This window comes from Mastigoproctus giganteus, chromosome 13 (assembly GCF_048544385.1).
Source record: "Mastigoproctus giganteus isolate SK-2022 chromosome 13, ASM4854438v1, whole genome shotgun sequence".
Taxonomy (NCBI): Eukaryota; Metazoa; Arthropoda; class Arachnida; order Uropygi; family Thelyphonidae; genus Mastigoproctus; species Mastigoproctus giganteus.
In genome coordinates this window covers 40,964,344-40,984,472 of record NC_143587.1, presented here as the reverse complement: position 1 = coordinate 40,984,472, position 20,129 = coordinate 40,964,344, and the positions used below count along the sequence as shown (strand labels likewise).

Below are 20,129 nucleotides of genomic sequence, written 5' to 3'. Positions count from 1 at the left end.
TCAGCCAACCTGTGCTTTCCTTGAAAATCTTCATTACCTATTAAATTTTGATTAAAATCCACTGCTTTTTCACGCAACATTGGGCAAGACACTGGTTCACCTAAACTTTGTCTGAAGAAAACAAAAAAAAAATAAAGTGAGCGCACTCTCTAAAGCAGCATTTTCAGGTTTCGACTTTTTTTTTCTTGGTAGATCCTCCTTCACTATCCATAATCGACACAAATTCTTTTCTAGCATTGGAATTTTTCTTGATGCCATAAATTGTTGAACTCCCCACATTAAACTCTTTTGGAGAGATTTCCAAAATTTTTGCCTTTTCTAATTCTATTAATTTCCGTTTTTTGTTGCAATATTAAAACTACACAATTTCTTTCTGTTCACATTTAACATAAAAAACTGAGAAAAATAATAAATCGCACAGTTTTGGGCCGATATTATTCTTGCCGAATACCTGGAGCTAAACTAATCTGAAATTCACTCGTGGTTTCCAAGAAAACCCGGTGGTCTCTGGTTTTTTTTTTTTTTTTTTTTAAAGCACATTTCTGAAGGTTATATAGAATTCTAGAGATCACAACCCAGGGCTGGATTTCAGTATTTGTGGGCCCTATGCACTTTTATTCCAAAATATACTTAAAAAAAGAGGGGCAGTATTTTTCTTCTATTTTAACGCTTTGACTGCAAATCACGTCAATTAATGACTCAAGTTTCAACAACAGGCAGTTCTCGCTTTACGAGTTCCCAGGTTTACAATTTTTTTTTTTTTCAAAGTATCAACAAAATTGAAAATATGAACATTAATTGCAAAAAATGAATGTTAAACATTCATAAATACCGCATTTCAAACCACGTGCATAGCTATACAATACAGTGTACCCAGCTTTATGATATTAATCCGTTCCAGAGACACCATCATATCATGAAAATATCGTATTGTGAACCCAATAACACATTGTTTTTTGGTAATTCATTCCACGACCTCAGAAGTTGAAATTTTCGCTATATAACTCTCTAAAAGGTCGTTTTTATAGTGCAAATTGTATTAGTTACCAATTCAAATCACTACAATGCACTACACTTTCGAATTTCGAATGCCTTTGTGATATTTTTCTAAAACACATTTCTGGAGGTCACAACCATAAAACAAAAACAATTTGCACTTTCCGGTTTATTTGGCTTTTCTGTTACTGCAAGCATTTATAAACGTGTATTAAACTCAATGTTATTGCATTTGCAAAAATACTGATAGCTGGAATTTTGTGGTTTTTTGCGTTATTATGGTGAAATGCGTTTCCCCTTTACTGAAATATTCAATCGTATAAAAAACAAATAAATTTTCAGAATATTCTCTTTCAAAGGCTGATCTTTCTTCCTTTTATTTTAAGCTTCGTAAACTTGTTACTCCACGCAAATCGTGTTAGTTGCAATTTGTATGTTCCGTTAAAAAATGCTTATGCATCTATTGAAATTTATAAAGAAAATAAAATAGAAGATTATCTTTAAAACAAACGCTCTTGAAGCATTTCTGAAGAAGACGACTCCTTGTGCAACAAGCAGAGTGCTGAGCCAATAATAAGTGATCAACGAGTGTGTATTTAGTCGATGATGAAGAATAAACATTCTTTAAAATTTGTAAGTCATAAATAATTTCTTTATTATTATAATTTGCTTGATTTTACAGGCTATGTTTTAATTTCTTTGGATAAATCAATCATTGTTTAAACATAAACTAATTAGCTAACTAATTTCATTGTTGAGAACGTAGCCCCAATTTTTAACAATATGTCTATAGTATTTAATTCTCGCTTCACGATTTTTTGCTTTACGAGTGCGTGCTAGGAACGAATTAACTTGTAAAGTCAAGAACTACCTGTATAATAAATGAAACCACCTCAATTGATATAGCGACCATCACTTTGATTCTTTTAGTTTCGAGAACGGTCGCTAAATAGCAATTGCATATTGAATTGATTCTCCTAGAGTCAATTGCAAATATAACGCATAGGAATGGTTCTCGAAAACTGGTCCCCCCCCCTTTCCTTCATAGACCCTAAAGATTTCACAGGCCCTGAGCACAGTGCCTATGGTGCCAAATGGGAAATGTGGTCCTGTCACAACCATAAAATAATAAAAACAATTTGCAGTTTTTAGTTTATTGGATTTTTTGTTTGTACAATCTGTTATAAATGGGTAGTAAACTCGATCTTTCGCTTATTATAATCAAAATTCAATTTGCAAATGCGATCACTATAACTAGAGCTTACTAAACTACCGTTAATTAAAAAAAAGAAGAAAGATCAGCCTTTGAAATTATTCCAGATAACTGACATTATGGATAACTGACTTCCGGATAACCAACGTTCTACTGTATTTTAATAATTTTATTTTTAATATTATTTCTCATTTCAGCATTGTTGGGTTTAAAAATTATTCAACTAAATTATATTTTTCAGAGTTCATTCTAAGGGTTAATACAGAAAATAGGGTTCTGGCAGAACTGTATGTTCTGTATGTGTTATTAATTGAAATAATATATACATGATTTTTCATATATATATATATATATATATATATATATATATATATATATATATATATATTAAAATTTCAGTGTCACATGACAGGAATATATCCACGTTATAAGCTATGTCCATTCTAACAAAACTTGTACTAGAAAACATAGATGAGTTTAACCCTTCAGCTGATGCACCAACTGAAGGCTCAGTGGTGTTTTATTTTTAATCCATGCTTGCATACTAGGTAAAAGTAACCCCATTTTATAACTTTAAAAATCAGCAAGAAATAATTCAGAGCTGTTCATTTTTTTGATAACACCTTTGTTTTCAATCTATTATGAACACAACTCAACATGTGTGGACATGTGTTGTGTCTTATATGAGATAGCTCCTAAACATTAGTTCAACTCTTCCATGGTACACTCTGCTGAATACAGAATGTGAAGTAGCCAGAAATGCATGTGGTGTTATGTTTGCATAGTTTGCATGTTTTATTGTGTAGTTTTGTGTTTCTGGTCACTTAGCTATCAGGGATCACCTGGAAGACTACTCCATAGTACCTGTCCATGCCACAAGGAGGCAGCACACAACAATACACATAATAGCTAAAGAAAATGACAAGAAAAGAACATCACATTCACTGGAAGAAAAACAATTCCAGTAGATGCAACAGATTCCACACCACTGGAGTCCAGTCCAGTGGTAAAAGCAAGTCCCTTCTGCTTGGAAATTTGTCATATCTAGCCTGTTCATAAAAAGGGTGACAAATTCCTTCGATCCAATTAACGTCCCATTGCACTTCTACTCTTTCCACCAATTACATCACCAAGGTAGTGAAAAAGAATATTTTGTTGTTTTATCCTTGCAGTTTAGCCACTCTACTGCATAGTGGAGAAATAAATTAAGTTATGTGGAAAAATGTGATAGTCCCACAGGATACAGCAATTGTCAGTGACTGTTCTGTCAAGAAAACAGGAATTATATTTTCTAAATGGATCGGTGGAATAGAACTAGAGTATGTGTGCAACGGACAAAAATTGATGATGTTGTAGAGCAGCTATCATCTTTTAGGAAGGTAGCATTACCAAAAAAAAACAAAAAAAAAAAAACACCCATTCCACCAATTATTCCCTCCAATAATTTGTCTAGTTCTTCCTGGAATTTATTTAAAATATCAATTTGCACAACAGTGAATGGAAATTTGTTCTTGCAATCAACCACCCACTGGCTACTGGCAAACTTCCACACATCTATTCTCCAGCTGTCCTTCCTCAGTTCAATTTGTGCCCTGTTGTGTGTGGTCTGAGCAAGAGGAAAAATCTCATCAGCATCGAGCTTACTCAGTCCATTCAAAGCCTTAAACATCTCAACCAGATCGCATCGCAGGTTCTTAGCCTCCAGATTCTGCAAAGGTGAAACCTTTCTTGGTAAGAAAACTCTTGTTCTGCTCACCAATCTCATTGTCCTTCTCTGTACTCATTCTAACTGCTCCACACATGCTTCCTAAAATGAGGCATCCAGATCTATATACAGTGTTCAAAATGTGACCCCCATATCCCTGTTAGCAAAATTCTTGTATATCATTGACAAGACCCCCAAAACTTACTCTAGACGCCTGTCTGCACTGCTCAGAAAACTTCATATGTGACTGCACGATTACCCCCAAGGTCTCTTTCATTCTCCACTACCCGAATGTAACACCACCCAGTTGGTACATTTCTCTGGGATCACTACTACCCATATGCATTACTTTGCATATGTCAATGTTAAACTTCAATTACCACTTCTCAGCCTATCTACCCAACTTTTCCAGATCCTGTTGCAGCATAATACTTTCATTACTGTTAATAACAACCCTCCCAACCTTTTTACCATCTGCAAACTTGGATATTAAGCCTGATATACTTTGTTTTATATATTTGTCGATATCATTGATAAATATACAAAACAACAATGGGATCAACACCGAACCCTGAGGGAAACCACTAATAACATTAGTCCACGAAGAGCAGTATCTATTAGCATTAGTAGAGGCATATGATGCAAGAAATCAAGCTTATCCAACATCAGCCAAAAAAAAAAAAAAACCGCTTCCATTTCACCCCTCCGTTCGTTTGAAATACCTGTCCAGCTGAGCCTTAAATTTATTTAGGCTATCAACTTCCACAACAAGGGATGGAAGCCTGTTCTAACAACCAAATACCCGCTGGCTAAAGGCAAACTTCCGCACATCTATCCTACATCTGTCTTTCCTCAATTTGAATTTATGCCCACTCAGGTGATTATTCTGAGCAAGAGGAAGAATCTCATCAGCATTGAGCATGCTCAAACCATTCAAGGCTTTATACACCTCTATCAGATCACCTCGCTGGTGCCTAGTCTCCAGACACTGTAATTTGCAAAACTTTAGCCTTTCTTCGTAAGAGCAACCCTTTGTTCCATTCACTAATCTTGTTGCCCTTCTCTGTACTCGTTCGAGCAGCTCTACATCCTTTTTGAAATGAGGCCTCCAGACCTATATACAGTACTCAAGGTGTGGCCTGACCATTGCCTTATACAAGGGAATAATCACCTCCTTATCCCTGCTAGAAAAATTCCTGTATATCATTGACAAGACACCATGAGCTACTCTTGCAGCCCGTCTGCACTGCTCAGAGAACTTCATATCTGCCTGCACAATTATCCCCAGGTCCTTTTCATTCTCTACCACTGTCAGTGTAGTACCACAGAGTTGATATGTTGCTCGAGGTTGCTGTTTCCCCATATGTGGTACTTTACATTTGTCAATGTTAAACTTCATTTGCCACCTCTCAGCCCATCTGCTCAACATTTCCAGATCCTGTTGCAGCAGCATAGCATCAGTAGTGTCCTTAAGAACCCTGCCAACCTTTGTATCGTTTACAAACTTGACCATTAAGCTTGATATACCATCATCAATATCATTTATAAATACAGAAAACAATAATGGACCCAACACTGAACCCTGAGGGAACCATAACATTAGTCCACGATGAGCAGTGTCCATTGATTAACAATCTCTGTCTTCTCCCCCTCAACCATCCCTTTATCCATAGCAGCAATTTGCCTCCAATGCCACACTGCTTCAATTTGTGCAGCAGTCTTCCATGTGCAACAGCAATTACAGACCTGTTAGCTTGATTCTGTTCCAGGGAAAATAAAAGAGTCACTGTTCAAAGAAGCATTGCAGGATCATCTAAACAAGACAGCAGTGATAATTCAGACACAGCATGGGTTTGATAAGGTGGTAGTCTTGTCTGGCCAATTTGATTGGATACTGTGAAGTGGTCACAAAGGAACTGGATGAACAAAATAATTTTGATATCATATACTTGGATTTCAGGAAAGCTTTTGATACTGTTCCACATGGAAGACTAACACAGTCCTACTCTCATTTTTGCTTTCCCTGTGCTTATGTCACATCAAACTGACTCAACATTGCGAGTATAAACTAAAGTGGGTCAAAATGAGTGGCTTTCTGAGATGAAATTTGTTTTTTGCTGAAGAAAGAGGCTTCCTTCACATTACTTTAAAATGATCACTACCCCGTCTCCTAACCTTGGAGAAAGGTTAGGTGGGGGGTAAAGTTCGATTTAGTATTCATATTATATATGTTAATCATTGATTTAGATAAAAGCAAAAGTTAAGAAATAAAGCAAAAAAGATTTCTCTCTTATAAGAATGATGAATTTGGAGTAGATATTATGATCAGAAGAATCAGAATAGCAGTCAATGCCCAATAAAATGAAGTTTAACAGATCTTATCCATTCGACTCTGTTGTAAGTACCATATCAATAGCTGAGTTTCATGGGCAGAGAATTAGATTGGTTAGGTGTACAGGTATTCTGTTCAGTGTTTTTTTTTTAACTGGTATTTTTTGTGTTGAATATGATGAGTGAAATTCAACAATTATACTGATGTCCATAATAAAACAATTATACTGATAACCATGATAATAATACTAAGTCCTACAGTTGTTGTAATATTGGTTATCAGTGCAACAATTATACTAATAACCAATATTAAAACAAAGGTAGGACTTAGGATTATTATTATAATTTATACCACTCCCAAATACCTGAAGCGCCATATGCACTTCAGGTTTCTGGGAGCAAATCATTTTTAGTGAATATCAGAACAGAATATTCTATTAAAAGTTAATAAGAATATCCCCCTCCCCTTTCTTAGGAGCATCAGCGAGAGGAGTCTGACAACAGCATGGTCTGATGATGGGTATCAGTATGATTCCTGAGACGTCACCTGAAATTGTATAGTGATTTAGGCGTTTAGCTTAATAAACTATATTATTAATTTCACTTGGTATATGAGTGGTATTAATTATAGTAATAATCTTAATGGAAAACAACCATGTTGTTTCCCTAACTATATTAGATGTATGACTTAGATTATTTTTGACACGTAGGGAGCATACAGTGTCCTGTGCTGTTGATGGTTTGTTATTCTTATTTGGTTACTATAGTACCAGAACAGCTAAACATCTATATTGAGTACCAGAACAGAATCTTCTATTAAACGTTAATAAGAATATCCCCCTCCCCTTTAAAATCTGTTCAAAAATTGCTTGTTATCTATAAACATCGATATAAAAAATTGATATGCTGATGAGAATTGGATTTTAGTGATTTAAGTTACATTTTTAAGGAATTGTGCATAATCAGTGTAAAAGTTTAACAAGCATGAGGGGAGGTACTGGTAGAATAAGAGAGTTAAAACGTGGTCATGTTCATATAAGTTAAGCAATATGCCAGATGCCACCTGTGCAGAAACACTTATGTGGTGAGAGCTTATCTGCTTATTTTGTACTTAACTAGTACATATCAGTTATATTATAACAATAACAAAAATAAAGACATCACTTTTAACAGGAGAGACTGCTTCAACAGGGATGGGATACACTTAAATAGAAAGGGTGCAAGAATATTTGCTGATGCTATCGAGGCAGTGTTAGGAGGGTCGGAAAACTGCTAGCTTGAGGGGGGGATGCAAGGACTAATAGATTAACAATAGCCACTGGCAGAGGTGAAAGTGATTCTTGCACTGCTTCTATTGGAATGAGCAGCAGCCTGGAAAACAAGATGCAGGGTATTTCAGAGACTGCTGGGAGTCATTGCAGTACAAGTAAACACATGTTAGGGTAGCTAAGAATAGCTACCCTAACATGTGTTTAGGCATTACAGTTGTGTTAGGGTAGCTAAGAATAGGAACAGGTGCATGTATACTTGCATGTACACCAATGCTAGGAATTTGGTAAATAAATTTGATGAATTTGAGGTATTGCTCAAAACATCAAAGGCAGATATTGTTGGGATATCAGAGACATGGTATAACACAGATATAAGGAATGCAGAACTGGAATTTGGAGAGTGCAATGTGTACAGAAAGGATAGACAGGAGGGGTTATGCTATTAGTTAAGAAACGCATAAAATCCAAGGAAGTAAAGCCAGTTGATATCGCTGGACAATGGAGGGACGAGTCAGTTTGGTATGACATAAGCACTGGGAGATCAAAATTAAGAGTAGGAGTGTGCTTTTTGCCTAATGATTCTGATGAGTATAATAAGAAACTGTACAGAGAGTGGGCCAGTAAATAAGAAAGTCTTATAATGGGGGATTTAATTTCCCAGATATTGACTGGAATTTGTGGGGTGGTCACTCACACAATAGCAAGGCTTTTGAGGATTTATTGGATGATTGTTTTCTACCTCAGCATGTTCCGGTGACAACTAGAGGGAGTAATACTATTGATCTGATTATCAGTAGTGATTCTTCATGCATTAAGTATCTGCATATAAAAGAATCACTAGGTGGCAGTGATCACAGTGTGCTGAAATGGGATTTACTCAAAGAGGTAACTACGATCAAGGGTAAAGGGAAGACATATGGCAGAGAAGAAAAATGCATGGGATACATATAAATTAATGGGTAACATGGAAGCCTATGATAGATATAAGCTGGTCTGTAACCAAGTCAAAAAGGAGATTAGACAGGCAAAGGCAGATTATGAGAAATCCTTGGCAAAGGATGCAAAGAAAAACAGAAAAGAGTTCTTTACCTATGTAAACTCTAGAAGGAAAGGGATCAATCAGATTGGTCCAGTGGATATTGTTGGTTCAACAGTTGAGGATCCTGCTCAGGTGGCTAACAAACTAAACGAGTATTTTGCATCTACATTCACACATGAGGACTTATTCAGAAAGGGGAATGCCAGAGGTGAAGTAAACTCTGGCAGTGAGCTAGATGATTTTGTAATAACTGAGAGGAAAGAAGACAGTTGAGGGGAAGAAGACCGAGTGTGGTAATCAATGGACACTGCTCATCGTGGACTAATGTTATAAGTGGAGTCCCTCAGGGGTTCAACGTTGGGTCCATTGTTGTTTTCTGTATTTATAAATGATATTGATGATGGTATATCAAGCTTAATGTCCAAGTTTGCAGACGATACAAAGGTTGGCAATGTTGTTAAGGACACTACTGACGCTATGCTGCTGCTGCAACAGGATCTGGAATGGTTGAGCAAATGGGCTGAGAGGTGGCAAATGAAGTTTAACCTTGACAAATGTAAAGTACTACATGTGGGAAACAGTAACCCCGGAGCAACGTATCAACTCTGTGGTACTACACTGACAGTGGTAGCGAATGAAAAGGACCTGGGGGTAATTGAGCAGTGCAGACGGGCTGCTAGAGTAGCTAATGGTGTCTTGTCAATGATATACAGGAATATTTTTAGCAGGAATAAGGAGGTGATTATTCCCTTATATAAGGCAATGGTCAGGCCACACCTTGAGTTCTTTATATGGGTCTGGAGATCTTATTTCAAGAAGGATGTAGAGCTGCTGGAACGAGTACAGAGAAGGGCAACAAGATTAGTGAATGGAACAAAGGGTTGCTATTGCGAAGAAAGGCTTAAGTTTTGCAAATTACAGCATCTGGAGACTAGGCACCGGCGAGGTGATCTGATAGAAGTGTATAAAGCCTTGAATGGTTTAAGAATGCTCAATGCCAATGGGATTCTTCCTCTTGCTCAGAATAATCACCTGAGAGGGCATAAATTCAAATTGAGGAAAGACAGATGTAGGATAGATGTGCGGAAATTTGCCTTTAGCCAGCGGGTAGTTGGTTGGTGGAACAGACTTCTATCCCTTTTTGTGGAAGTTGATAGCCTAAATAAATTTAAGCCTCAGCTGGACAGGTATTTCGAACAAACAGAGGGGTGAAATGGGAGTATTTTTTTTTTTTTTTTTTGGGTGATGCTGCATAAACTTGTTTTCTTGCATCATATACCTCTTCTAATGCTAATGCTAACTTTTGGTCAACTTAATCAGAAAATAAGAGATTTCAGATTAGTGAGCAACATTTTGCCTCGCAGTATGGATGCGGCATCATGCACCCACCATGAGCAGGTAGGTCACACAAACATGGTAGATACTCAAGAAGGATTTTAATTGGGGGCCCATCAGCACCAGAACTTGCACTTAATCATAAGGCAACACCCAAGGCAGAATGTGCTGGTCCCAAAGGAGCTAGTTATTGGTGAATCTCATGTCAGGGAAATGGGAAATATATTGTGCAAAAAAAGGATAGGTGTAATAGGACCAGGAATGTCTTCCAGGGGCAAAGATCAATGATATCGTAGAGCAGATATTATCTTTTAAGGGCACAAAAGATAGTAGTATTGAGGCATGTAATGCAAGAAAGCAAGTGTATGATCTCATGTAGCATCAGCCAAAAATAAACCCAATTTCACATGTCCATTTCCTCTAAAAGTTTGTCCAGTTCCTCTTCGAATTTATTTAAGCTTTATTTATCAGATTCAACAACGACAAATGGAATTTTGTTCCAGCAATTAACCACCCGCTGGCTAAAGGGAAATTTCCCCTCATCTATTCTGCAACTGTCTTTCCTCAATTTGAATTTAAGCCCCATCAGGTTCGTATTCTGAGCAGACGGAAGAATCCCATCAGAATTCAGCTTGCTCAACCCAATCAAGACCATATACACATCAATCAGATCACCTTGCAGGTACTTAGTCTCCAGCTGCTGCAATTTGCAGAACTTAAGTATTTTTTGGTAAGAGGACGCTATCGTTGCCCATGTCTGTATACTTTCATGCAACTCTACATCCTTCCTAAAATGATGCCTCCAGACCTGTATGCAGTACTCAAGGCGTGGTCTGACCATTAACTTCAACAATTAGCTGCAAGAGCATATCATGGTGTTTTGTCAATGGTCAGGCCACGCCTTGAGTGGCCTGACCTGTACACAGTACTCAAGGCGTGGCCTGATCATTGCCTTATACAGAGGGACAATCATCTCCTTTTCACTGCTAGCAAAATTCCTGTATATATATCCCTCTGTATAAGGCAAAGGTCAGGCCACGCCTTGAGTACTGTGTACAGGCCTGGAAGACTCATTTCAGGAAGGGATGTAGATTTGCTTGAACGTGTACAGAAAGGGGCAACAAGATTGGTGAGGGGAAAGACGGATCCTCTTACTAAGAGAGACTTTAAGTTCTGCAAATTACAGGGGCTGGAGACTAGACACCTGCGAGATGATCTGATTGAGGTGTATAAATCCTTGAATGGGTTGAGTATGCTGAATTCTGATGGGGTTCTTCCACTTGTTCAGATTACGAACCTAAGGAGGCATAAATTCAAATTCAAAACGACAGCTGTAGAATAGATGTGCAGAATAGATGTGCCTTTAGCCACCAGGTGGTTCATTAGCATTAGTAGAGGCACATGATGCAAGAAAGCAAGCTTATGCAGCATCAGCCAAAAAAAAAAAAAAAAAAACCCAGTTTTCACTCCTCCATTTGTTTTAATTACCTGACCAGCTCAGCCTTAAATTTATTTAGACTATCAACTTCTACGACAAGGGATAGAAGTCTGTTCCACCAACCAACTACTCGCTGGCTAAAGGCAAATTTCCACATGTGTATCCTACATCTGTCTTTCCTCAATTTGAATTTATGCCCTCTCAAATGATTATTCTGAGCAAGAGGAAAAATCCCATCAGTATTGAGCATGCTCAAACCATTCAAGGCTTTATACACTTCTATCAGATCACCTCGCTGGTGCCTAGTCTCCAGACACTGTAATTTGCAAAACTTAAGCCTTTCTTGTTAAGAGTACCCCTTTGTTCCATTCACTAATCTTGTTGCCCTTCTCTGTACTCATTCCAACAGCTCTACATCCTTCTTGAAATGAGGCCTCCAGACCTGTATACAGTACTCAAAGTGTGGCCTGACCATTGCCTTATACAAGGGAATAATCACCTCCTTATCCCTGCTAGAAAAATTCCTGTATATCATTGACAAGACACCATGAGCTACTCTTGCAGCCCATCTGCACTGCTCAGAGAACTTCATATCTGCCTGCACAATTACCCCCAGGTCCTTTTCATTCTCTACCACTGTCAGTGTAGTACCACAGAGTTGATACAGGGTTGCTGTTTCCCATATGCAGTACTTTACATTTGTCAATGTTAAACTTCATTTGCCACCTCTCAGACCATCTGATCAACCTTTCCAGATCCAGTTGCAGCAGCATAGTGTCAGTAATGTACTTAACAACCCTGCCAATCTTTGTATCGTCTGAAAACGTGGACATTAAGCTTGATATACCATCATCAATATCATTTATAAATACCAAAAACAATAATGGACCCAACACTGAACTGAACAGGCGCCTCCGTAGCCAGGTGGGAAGGAGCAGCAGTGCGTAGCACACGCTTCTTGATTAGACCGGGGTTCGAGCCCGTCACCACTAAATACGGAGGATGCGGAAAGGTCAGGGAATAACCTCCGCATATCCCGGAGCAATATGGCCTTAGTTGCTAATGCTCCTAAAAACCAAATAAACAATAAACAACAACCAACACTGAACCTGTTTTTCTTTGCATCCCTTGCCAAATATTTCTCGTAATCTGCCTTTCCCTGCCTAACCGCCTTTGTAACTTGGTTACAGATCAACTTGTAGCTATCATAAGCTTCTGTGTCGCGTGTTAATTTATATGTATCCCCTGCATTTTCTTCTCTGTCATATGTCTCATTTGTTCATCTGACATCCATTTAGGCCTAAACCTTGAACAATATTTCTTAGTTGGTATGTAAAGCCTAGTAGCTTCCAAGATAAGTTCTTTCAGTTCTTCCCATTTTGAATTTGCCATTGGTAACATCTTCAGTTGGTCCCACTGTATAGAATTTAAATACTGTCTCAGACAATCATAGTCGCCTTTACGAAAGCAATAACCCTTCCCTTTACCCCTGATGGTAGTTACCTCTTTGAGTAAATCCCACTTCAGCACACTGTGATCACTGCCACCTAGTAGTTCCTTTATCTGCAGATTCTTAATGCATGAAGAATCGCTACTAATAATCAAATCAAGAGTATTACTCCCTCTAGTTGCCCCCCCAGAACATGCTGATGTAGAAAACAATCATCCAATAAATCCGCAAAAGCCTTGCTAGTGTGTGAGTGACCAATTTAACCCCAGGGGCTCACATCTAGTGAGTATGGGCTTGGCACATCCAGGGTCCCGAGCTGGATATCATCATTCTTCTCTTTCTTGGTGATTTCCTTCTACTTTCTCTCTCTCTCTCTCAGGGAAACTCAAATTTTTTTTTTTTTGTTTGGTGCAGCATAAGCCTTAGGCTTCCTTGCACCGTATGGCTAATAATAATAATAATAATAATAATAACCCACAAATTCCAGTCAATATCTGAGAAATTAAAATCCCCCATTATAAGACTCTTTGGTGTACTGGCTCACTCTATTTCCCTGTACAGTTTGTTATTATACTCATCAGAGTCATTAAGCCTATAGCACACTCTTACTCTCTATTTTGATCTCCCAATTCTTATGTCACACCAAACTGACTCGACACTGCACTGTCCAGCGATGTCGACTGGCTTCACTTCCTTGGATTTTATGTGTTTCTTAACTAATAGCATAACCCCTCCTCCCTTCCTATCCTGTCTATTCTTTCTGTACACATTGTACTCCCCAAATTCCAGTTCTGCATTCCTTATATCTGTGTGACACCACGTCTTTGATATCCCAACAATATCCGCCTTTGATGCTTTGAGCAATACCTCAAATTCATCAAATTTATTTACTAAACTCCTAGCATTGGTGTACACGCAAGTATACATGCACCTGTTTCTATTCTTAGCTACCCTAACATGACCCATGTGTTTACTTGTTCCGCAATGACTCCCAGCACTCTCTGAAATACCCTGCATCTTGTTTTTCAGGCTTCTGCTCATTAGAAGCAGTGCAAGAATTACTTTCACCTCTGCCAGTGGCTACTGTTAATCTGTTAGTCTTTGTATCCCCCCAAGCTAGCAGTTTTCCGACCCATCTAACACTGCCTGATAGCATCAGCAGCAATGAAAATTAATGAGATTAATAACTTTAAATAGTTAATGAATTATCAATACTACACTATCTATTAGGTATTAGTTTTATTTTATCTAGTTTTATGCTATTTAGTTTTACATTAGTGCTACCCATTTACCAAAATTTAAGTTCCCTGCCACTCACTGTATATAAAAATAATGGCTGCAAGATTAGAGTGAAACAACAATTTTACATATATTAAGTAATAACCTACAAAAACTCTATCTAAATTAAAAATAAAAATAATGAACATAACTAGAACTATATAGCTACATTTAAAATGACAATTAAGTAAATAAAACAGCAAAACACTGATCTTTTTTGGAAATTGCAATTAACAGCTGGCACTTGTAAAGAGAGTCAGCACCCTCTTGATATTGTACCCATTGGCACTGATGACATTACAGTAGGAGATCTGCAGACTTACTTAACAAGTACAGGGCAATGTTCAATAAAGTCACGTTAGGGTTAAATTTGAAACTGTCTTCACTCATGCCTAGACGCAATAGGATGGAGTATATGATGAAAACCCTGTCAATCAATTCGGCCCTGGAGAGATTGTGCAAGGCTCATGGGGTAGAAGTTTTGTCACCGTGGTCAGTGTTTGTTAACAGGAGAGACTGCTTCAACAGAAATGTGATGTAACTAAATAGAAAGGATGCAAAAATTTATTCTGATGCTATGAAAGCAATGTTAGGTGGGTCGGAAAACTGCTTGCTTGGGAGGTGGATACACAGACCAATAGATTAACACTAATCGCAGGCTGAGCTGAAAGTGATTCTTGCACTGTTTCTATTGAAACATACAGCAGCCTAGAAAGCAAAGCATCAGGCATTTTAAGGAACAAGTAAATACATGGGCTGTATTGGGTAACTAAGAGTAAGGACAGATGCATGTGTACTTACATGTACACTAATGCTAGGAGCATACTAAATAAATTTGCTGAATTTGAAGTACTGATTAGGTCATCAAATGCAGATATTGTCGGAATATCAGAAACATGGTGTCACTCAGATATAAGGGATGTAGAATATGAAAAGTACAATATGTGTAAACGGGCCAGATAGGAAAGGGGCTGTGGGGGATTATGCTCTCATTTGAGAAGTATATTAAATGTGAGCCAGTGCATCCATTTGACACGGATGGCCTGTACAGTGTTCAGTCACTCTGGTGAGACTTAAGCATTGCAAAGCAAAAATGACAGTAGAAGTGTGTTATAGGCCAAATGACACTGATGAATACACCAAATAACAGGCAGGCTGTTAAGACAGCTCATGCGGTTTTGTCAGTGATCATGGGGTTTTGTCAATGATCAACAGGAATTTTGCTAGCAGGTATAAGGTGATTATCCCACTGTATAAAGCAGTGGTCAGGCCACATCTTGAGTACTGCATAGAGCCTTTAAGAAGGATGTATAGCTGCTGGAATGGAATGAGTATAGAGAAGGGGCTCACATCTGGTGAGTATGGGCTTGGCACACCCAGGGGGCCTTAGCTGGATATCATCAGGATTCCCTTCTATTTCTGACTCTCTCTCTCTCTCTCTCTCTCTCTTCATAGTAACTCATATTTTTTTTTTTTTTTTTTTTTTTTTTTTTGCTGGTGCAGCAAAAGCCTCAGGCTTCCTTGCACCATATGGCTAATAATAATAAGGGCAGTGGAATTGGAGAATTGAACAAAGTGGTGCTCTTACCAGGAAAGGCTTTAGTGGTGAAAGAGTGATTTGCTACTTATATGTTTTTTATTGTTTTAAAAAACTGATCTCTGAGTGGCTCATTAATCTTATTTAACAACTCAGTCATAGGGAGTCATGTTGAGAGAATGAGTGCTGAAGGATATGGACACTGTTATGGTAATGCCTTTACAGCACCCGCCACATGACCAACCATGCATGGTTATCCAAGGTACTATCACTGTTCCCATAAAGCACTTTTATTGTATTGCCGGGCAAACACATTCTTCAAGAATGAGTAGTTACTAATTTCTACATTTCTGATATCAGTTTGCCAACTACCTGACACAAAATGATCATGCTGTTCCACAAAAAGCAATAATTAATCAGTATCACTTTCACATTCCCTAGTTCTTATTTAAATATTTGGATAGGGAATGAGTGGTATTTACAAATTTTCCAAATTTTTCTTTGTAAATATAGATTAGAATACCTGAAGCATGCACTTGTATCTCTTTCTATTCAACATTATCACATTCATGTATGGTTATGAAACTTGCTTCTGTTTAACTGCCTTGTCTCCTTTTATATGTAGTCAATGCTCCTTTGACTTCTCCTCATAAGAGTATGCACAAAGAAACTTTGCTACTGCATTTTGAACAAGCCTCATATTTTTTGAATCAAAATTCCTTCTCCACCTTCATTGTAGATACTAAGTGTAGTATAAGAAAATTTCTTTACTTTCATTCCTTGTATTCATTATGCTTGTACATGTCAAACTTTTTCTTTATTTTACTTATAGGAGAGTGTATTGGACTAACTGGAATACCCCGTCACCCAAGTATTCAGCGAGCATATCTCAGTGGATATGATTTGCAATCTATAATTACAACAGATATCCGTATGCCCAATGCTCTGACAATTGATCACAGATCTCAGAAGCTGTACTGGTCTGATGCCCGATTAGATAAAATTGAACGATGCAATCTGGATGGAACAGAACGCTATGTAAGCTATTCTTTCTCTCTCTCTCTCTCTCTCTCTCTCTCTCTCTCTCTCTCTCTCTCTCTCTCTCTCCCCCTTCCACCTTCATTTTGTAAAGTTTATATAATTAAAAATGAGCTTTCACTTATTGTAATTCAGAAGTTTTAAATAACCATTTGAAACAACTTTACTCATTAGACCTTTCATGTCATACACATTTTTCAGAAATGATGGAATATATACAGAGATAAGAATTTTTTTTTTCCAGTATCAATGATGGTTTCAACTTTGTGCCACTACATATGTGAAACATAATTTCAATCTACAAACAATTTTTATTTATATATAGAAATTAAAAAGTTGTACAGCAATTAAAGATTACACCCATTCAGTGTTGTTACTCTCCTTGCCATAATTTAAGGCAGAGAAACACATCTGGTACAAACCACATAGTGCTCCTCAGCACCAAATGTCAACAGTGAAATAGTGTATCTGACTTGCTGTGGAGTAATTTCATATTCATTAAATTTTGTAATTTTTTAATATCATAAATAAAATTTCAAGATTTAATTTCCTTTTCTTGACTTTGAATGGTGTCATCACCCCTGTTTTATTGATCATAAATTATGCTAAATATTAATAATTTGCTTCATTGTGTTCAGCACAATGAAACAAATTCTTGTTTGTCCCAACAAATAGTTTTTGGATGAAGGCAAATTTCTCCAAATCTATTCTGTAACTATCCTTTTTCAATATAAATTTATGTTTTCCTTTGTGTAAGTCCTCTGAGAAAGTGTAATGATGCCATCAGCATTTAATTTGTTTAACCAGTGAACAGAAATATAAAGAATAAATAAATTTGATAATAGAGAGCTATTAAGTGCTCCGTAATTCCTATATTCTATTATATTATGAAACAACAGGGATTATCTTTATTTTAGATATAGGAAGCTTCTTTTCCAACCAACTCTCCTGGTCCAACTAATAATTCTTTGGGAAGGTGATATCAATTTTACAAAACATGTGGGACATCTTCCCCATTGTCAGAACCGTAGTGTTCAGACCCCCTTATTAAGCGGTTTAGACTTTCAAAATTTAATTTTATGTCAATCCACGTAATGGTTTCCTTGCTGCCAGAGGTATGGTGTTTGAAGATAGAAGTCTTGAGTGCTCAAGGTTGAGACCGAGGGGTCTGAACACTACGGTTTTGACAGTGGGGAAGATGTCCTACATGTTTTGTAAAATTGATATCGCCTTCCCAAAGAATTATTAGTGTTTTGGACCAGGAGAGTTGGTTGAAAAAGAAGCTTCCTATATCTAAAATAAAGGTAATCCCTGTTGTTTCATTAAAGAATAAATAAAGAAAAGTTAGCTCTGTGAATCTGGAGTTGAATAATTTCAAGTGTTTAGACTAGTTTGGAGGACAGCAATAGCATTATAGATGCCTATTTAGAAGAACATTGTCCATGGAAGTATGAACAAAAGAGCCATGCAGCAGAAACTGAACATCTATAGTACAGAAAGTGGAGAAAAAAGTTCATAAGAAAGTAGTCTTTAATTAACCTCATTCCCCTCTTTTGAATAGAGTCTGGTTGAGAATTGTACAGAGTTCATAGCTCTTTTCAAGGAAAAATAATTTCAAGAGAAACAAAAGAAAAAAAAAACTTTTTTTTTTCTCTCTCTCTTTTTTTTTTTTTTTTTTGCAGAGGAAGCATTATTTATATGTGGTTATTCTAGGTGAGATTAGGGGTCAGTATAATCCTCAGTAGTGATATGCAATCTTAAGAATTGTTCTAGGGGAAAAATAACTTGACCAGCAAAAAGATTTTTTTTTTTGCAGAGGAAGCAGTATTTGTGATGTGCTTATTCTAGCAGAGTTTAGTAGGGGTTAGGATAATCCTGGGTAGTGATATGCAATCTTGTTTAGACATTGGGTGTTACTGAAAATGAGCATGGGAGCAGCAGACATTTTTAATGAGACAGGATCTTTTAAGATTGAATTTAACTAAGATTTCTTCACTACTTTGGAGAATTACCTGCAGTTCAGCATTTAAGGTGTTGGTGGAGGATAATCTACAAGTAGTAGGTGTTTAGAGAATTCTTGATGTAACTGGAATGTGGAACATAGTGTGCTATCACTGGCAGACCTATGGATAGGATTTCCACTCATTAAATAGTTAAGTCGTACAAGAGGAAAAGATTGGTAAACAACAGAACTGAACCTTGGGGAACACTAGCATTAGTGGAGAAATTAGAAAGCAGAGTGCTGCCTACCATCACCTACAGCATGAAGTCAGAACAAAATAGGTACCCAGTTTCAAAAAGAAAACTGACAGAAATCCACAAAATGGAAGTTTGTTTAGAAGACCTTTATGCCAAAAACAATCAAAATCCTCAGAAATGCAGTATCAGCTGCTTCAGTTTCACCAAACATTTCCAAGCAAACTTAGTTGCTGCTCACATTGCGGACCTCTTCCATTGAATGTATACAAAGATGACTAACATAAGTCAGTATATTACCAGTGAATCGACACTGACAGAATCCATATTGATAATCATTGATCATATAGAAGGTTTCAATATAGTTTGAGAGTTGGCAGCTGAAGGATTTCTCCATTGCTTTTGAAGCAGTGGAGAAATCCTTCAGCAATCCTCCCTCCTAATTATCATCTGTTTGCAGATAGAAGTATTTTCGGTAAGCTATCCCCTTTTCTAATCCAAAAACACCTGGAAAGTATTGCAGGGTCTCCCAAAACTGTTAAGAAACTGCAATCAGGGGACTTACTTGTTGAAACTCTAAACCACAGGCATTCTGAAAAACTACTAAAAATTACAAAGTTTGCTAGTATTCGAGTTAATGTAACTCTGCATGCAACCCTAAATACATCAAAGGGTGTAATATCTAGTAGGGATCTGATGAATGTGACGGAGGAAGAAATTAAAGAAGAGCTTCAGGAACAGAATGTAATCACTGTAAAAAAGAATTATGGTCAAAAGAGACAATATACTCATACCTACCAGAAAATATCATTCTCACCTTTAACAGTCCAAATCTGCCCTCATCAGTAAAAGCAGGATATCTTCTTTGCTGCACTTGTCCTTTCATACACAATCCGTTGAGATGTTATAACTGCCAAAAGTATGGCCACTCTCAAACAACATGCAGACTCCGTTTGTCCCAACTGTGGATCCTCCGATCACATTAAAAGTGATTGTTCGGTGAAAGAAATGATCTGACCCAACTGCAAAGGCAACCATCCTGCCCAATCTAAGACATGTGACAGAGGGCGCCTCCATAGCAGGTGGGCAGGAGCAGCAGTGCGTACGCACACTTCTTGATTATACCGAGGTTCCAGCCCGTGACCAAATACGGAGGATGCGGAAAGGTCAGGGAATGACCACCGCATATCCCCGGAGCAATATAGCCTTAGTTGCTAATGCTCCTAAAAACCAAATAACAATAACATGTGACAGATGGAAAACGGAGAAAAAAATTGTGAAATATAAAGTTGAAAATAAAGT

The 20,129-nt window shown here is 37.4% G+C and overlaps 1 protein-coding gene across 1 annotated transcript in view; it reads left to right on the top strand.

Moving 5' to 3' along the window:
• The window catches only part of LOC150075985 (prolow-density lipoprotein receptor-related protein 1-like), a 1,358,636-nt gene that overhangs the window by 607,626 nt on the left and 730,881 nt on the right, over positions 1-20,129 (top strand). The window contains 2 exon segments of the mRNA XM_090387555.1: positions 16,426-16,453; positions 16,455-16,631. Coding sequence (XP_090243681.1) covers positions 16,426-16,453; positions 16,455-16,631 — 205 coding nt within the window.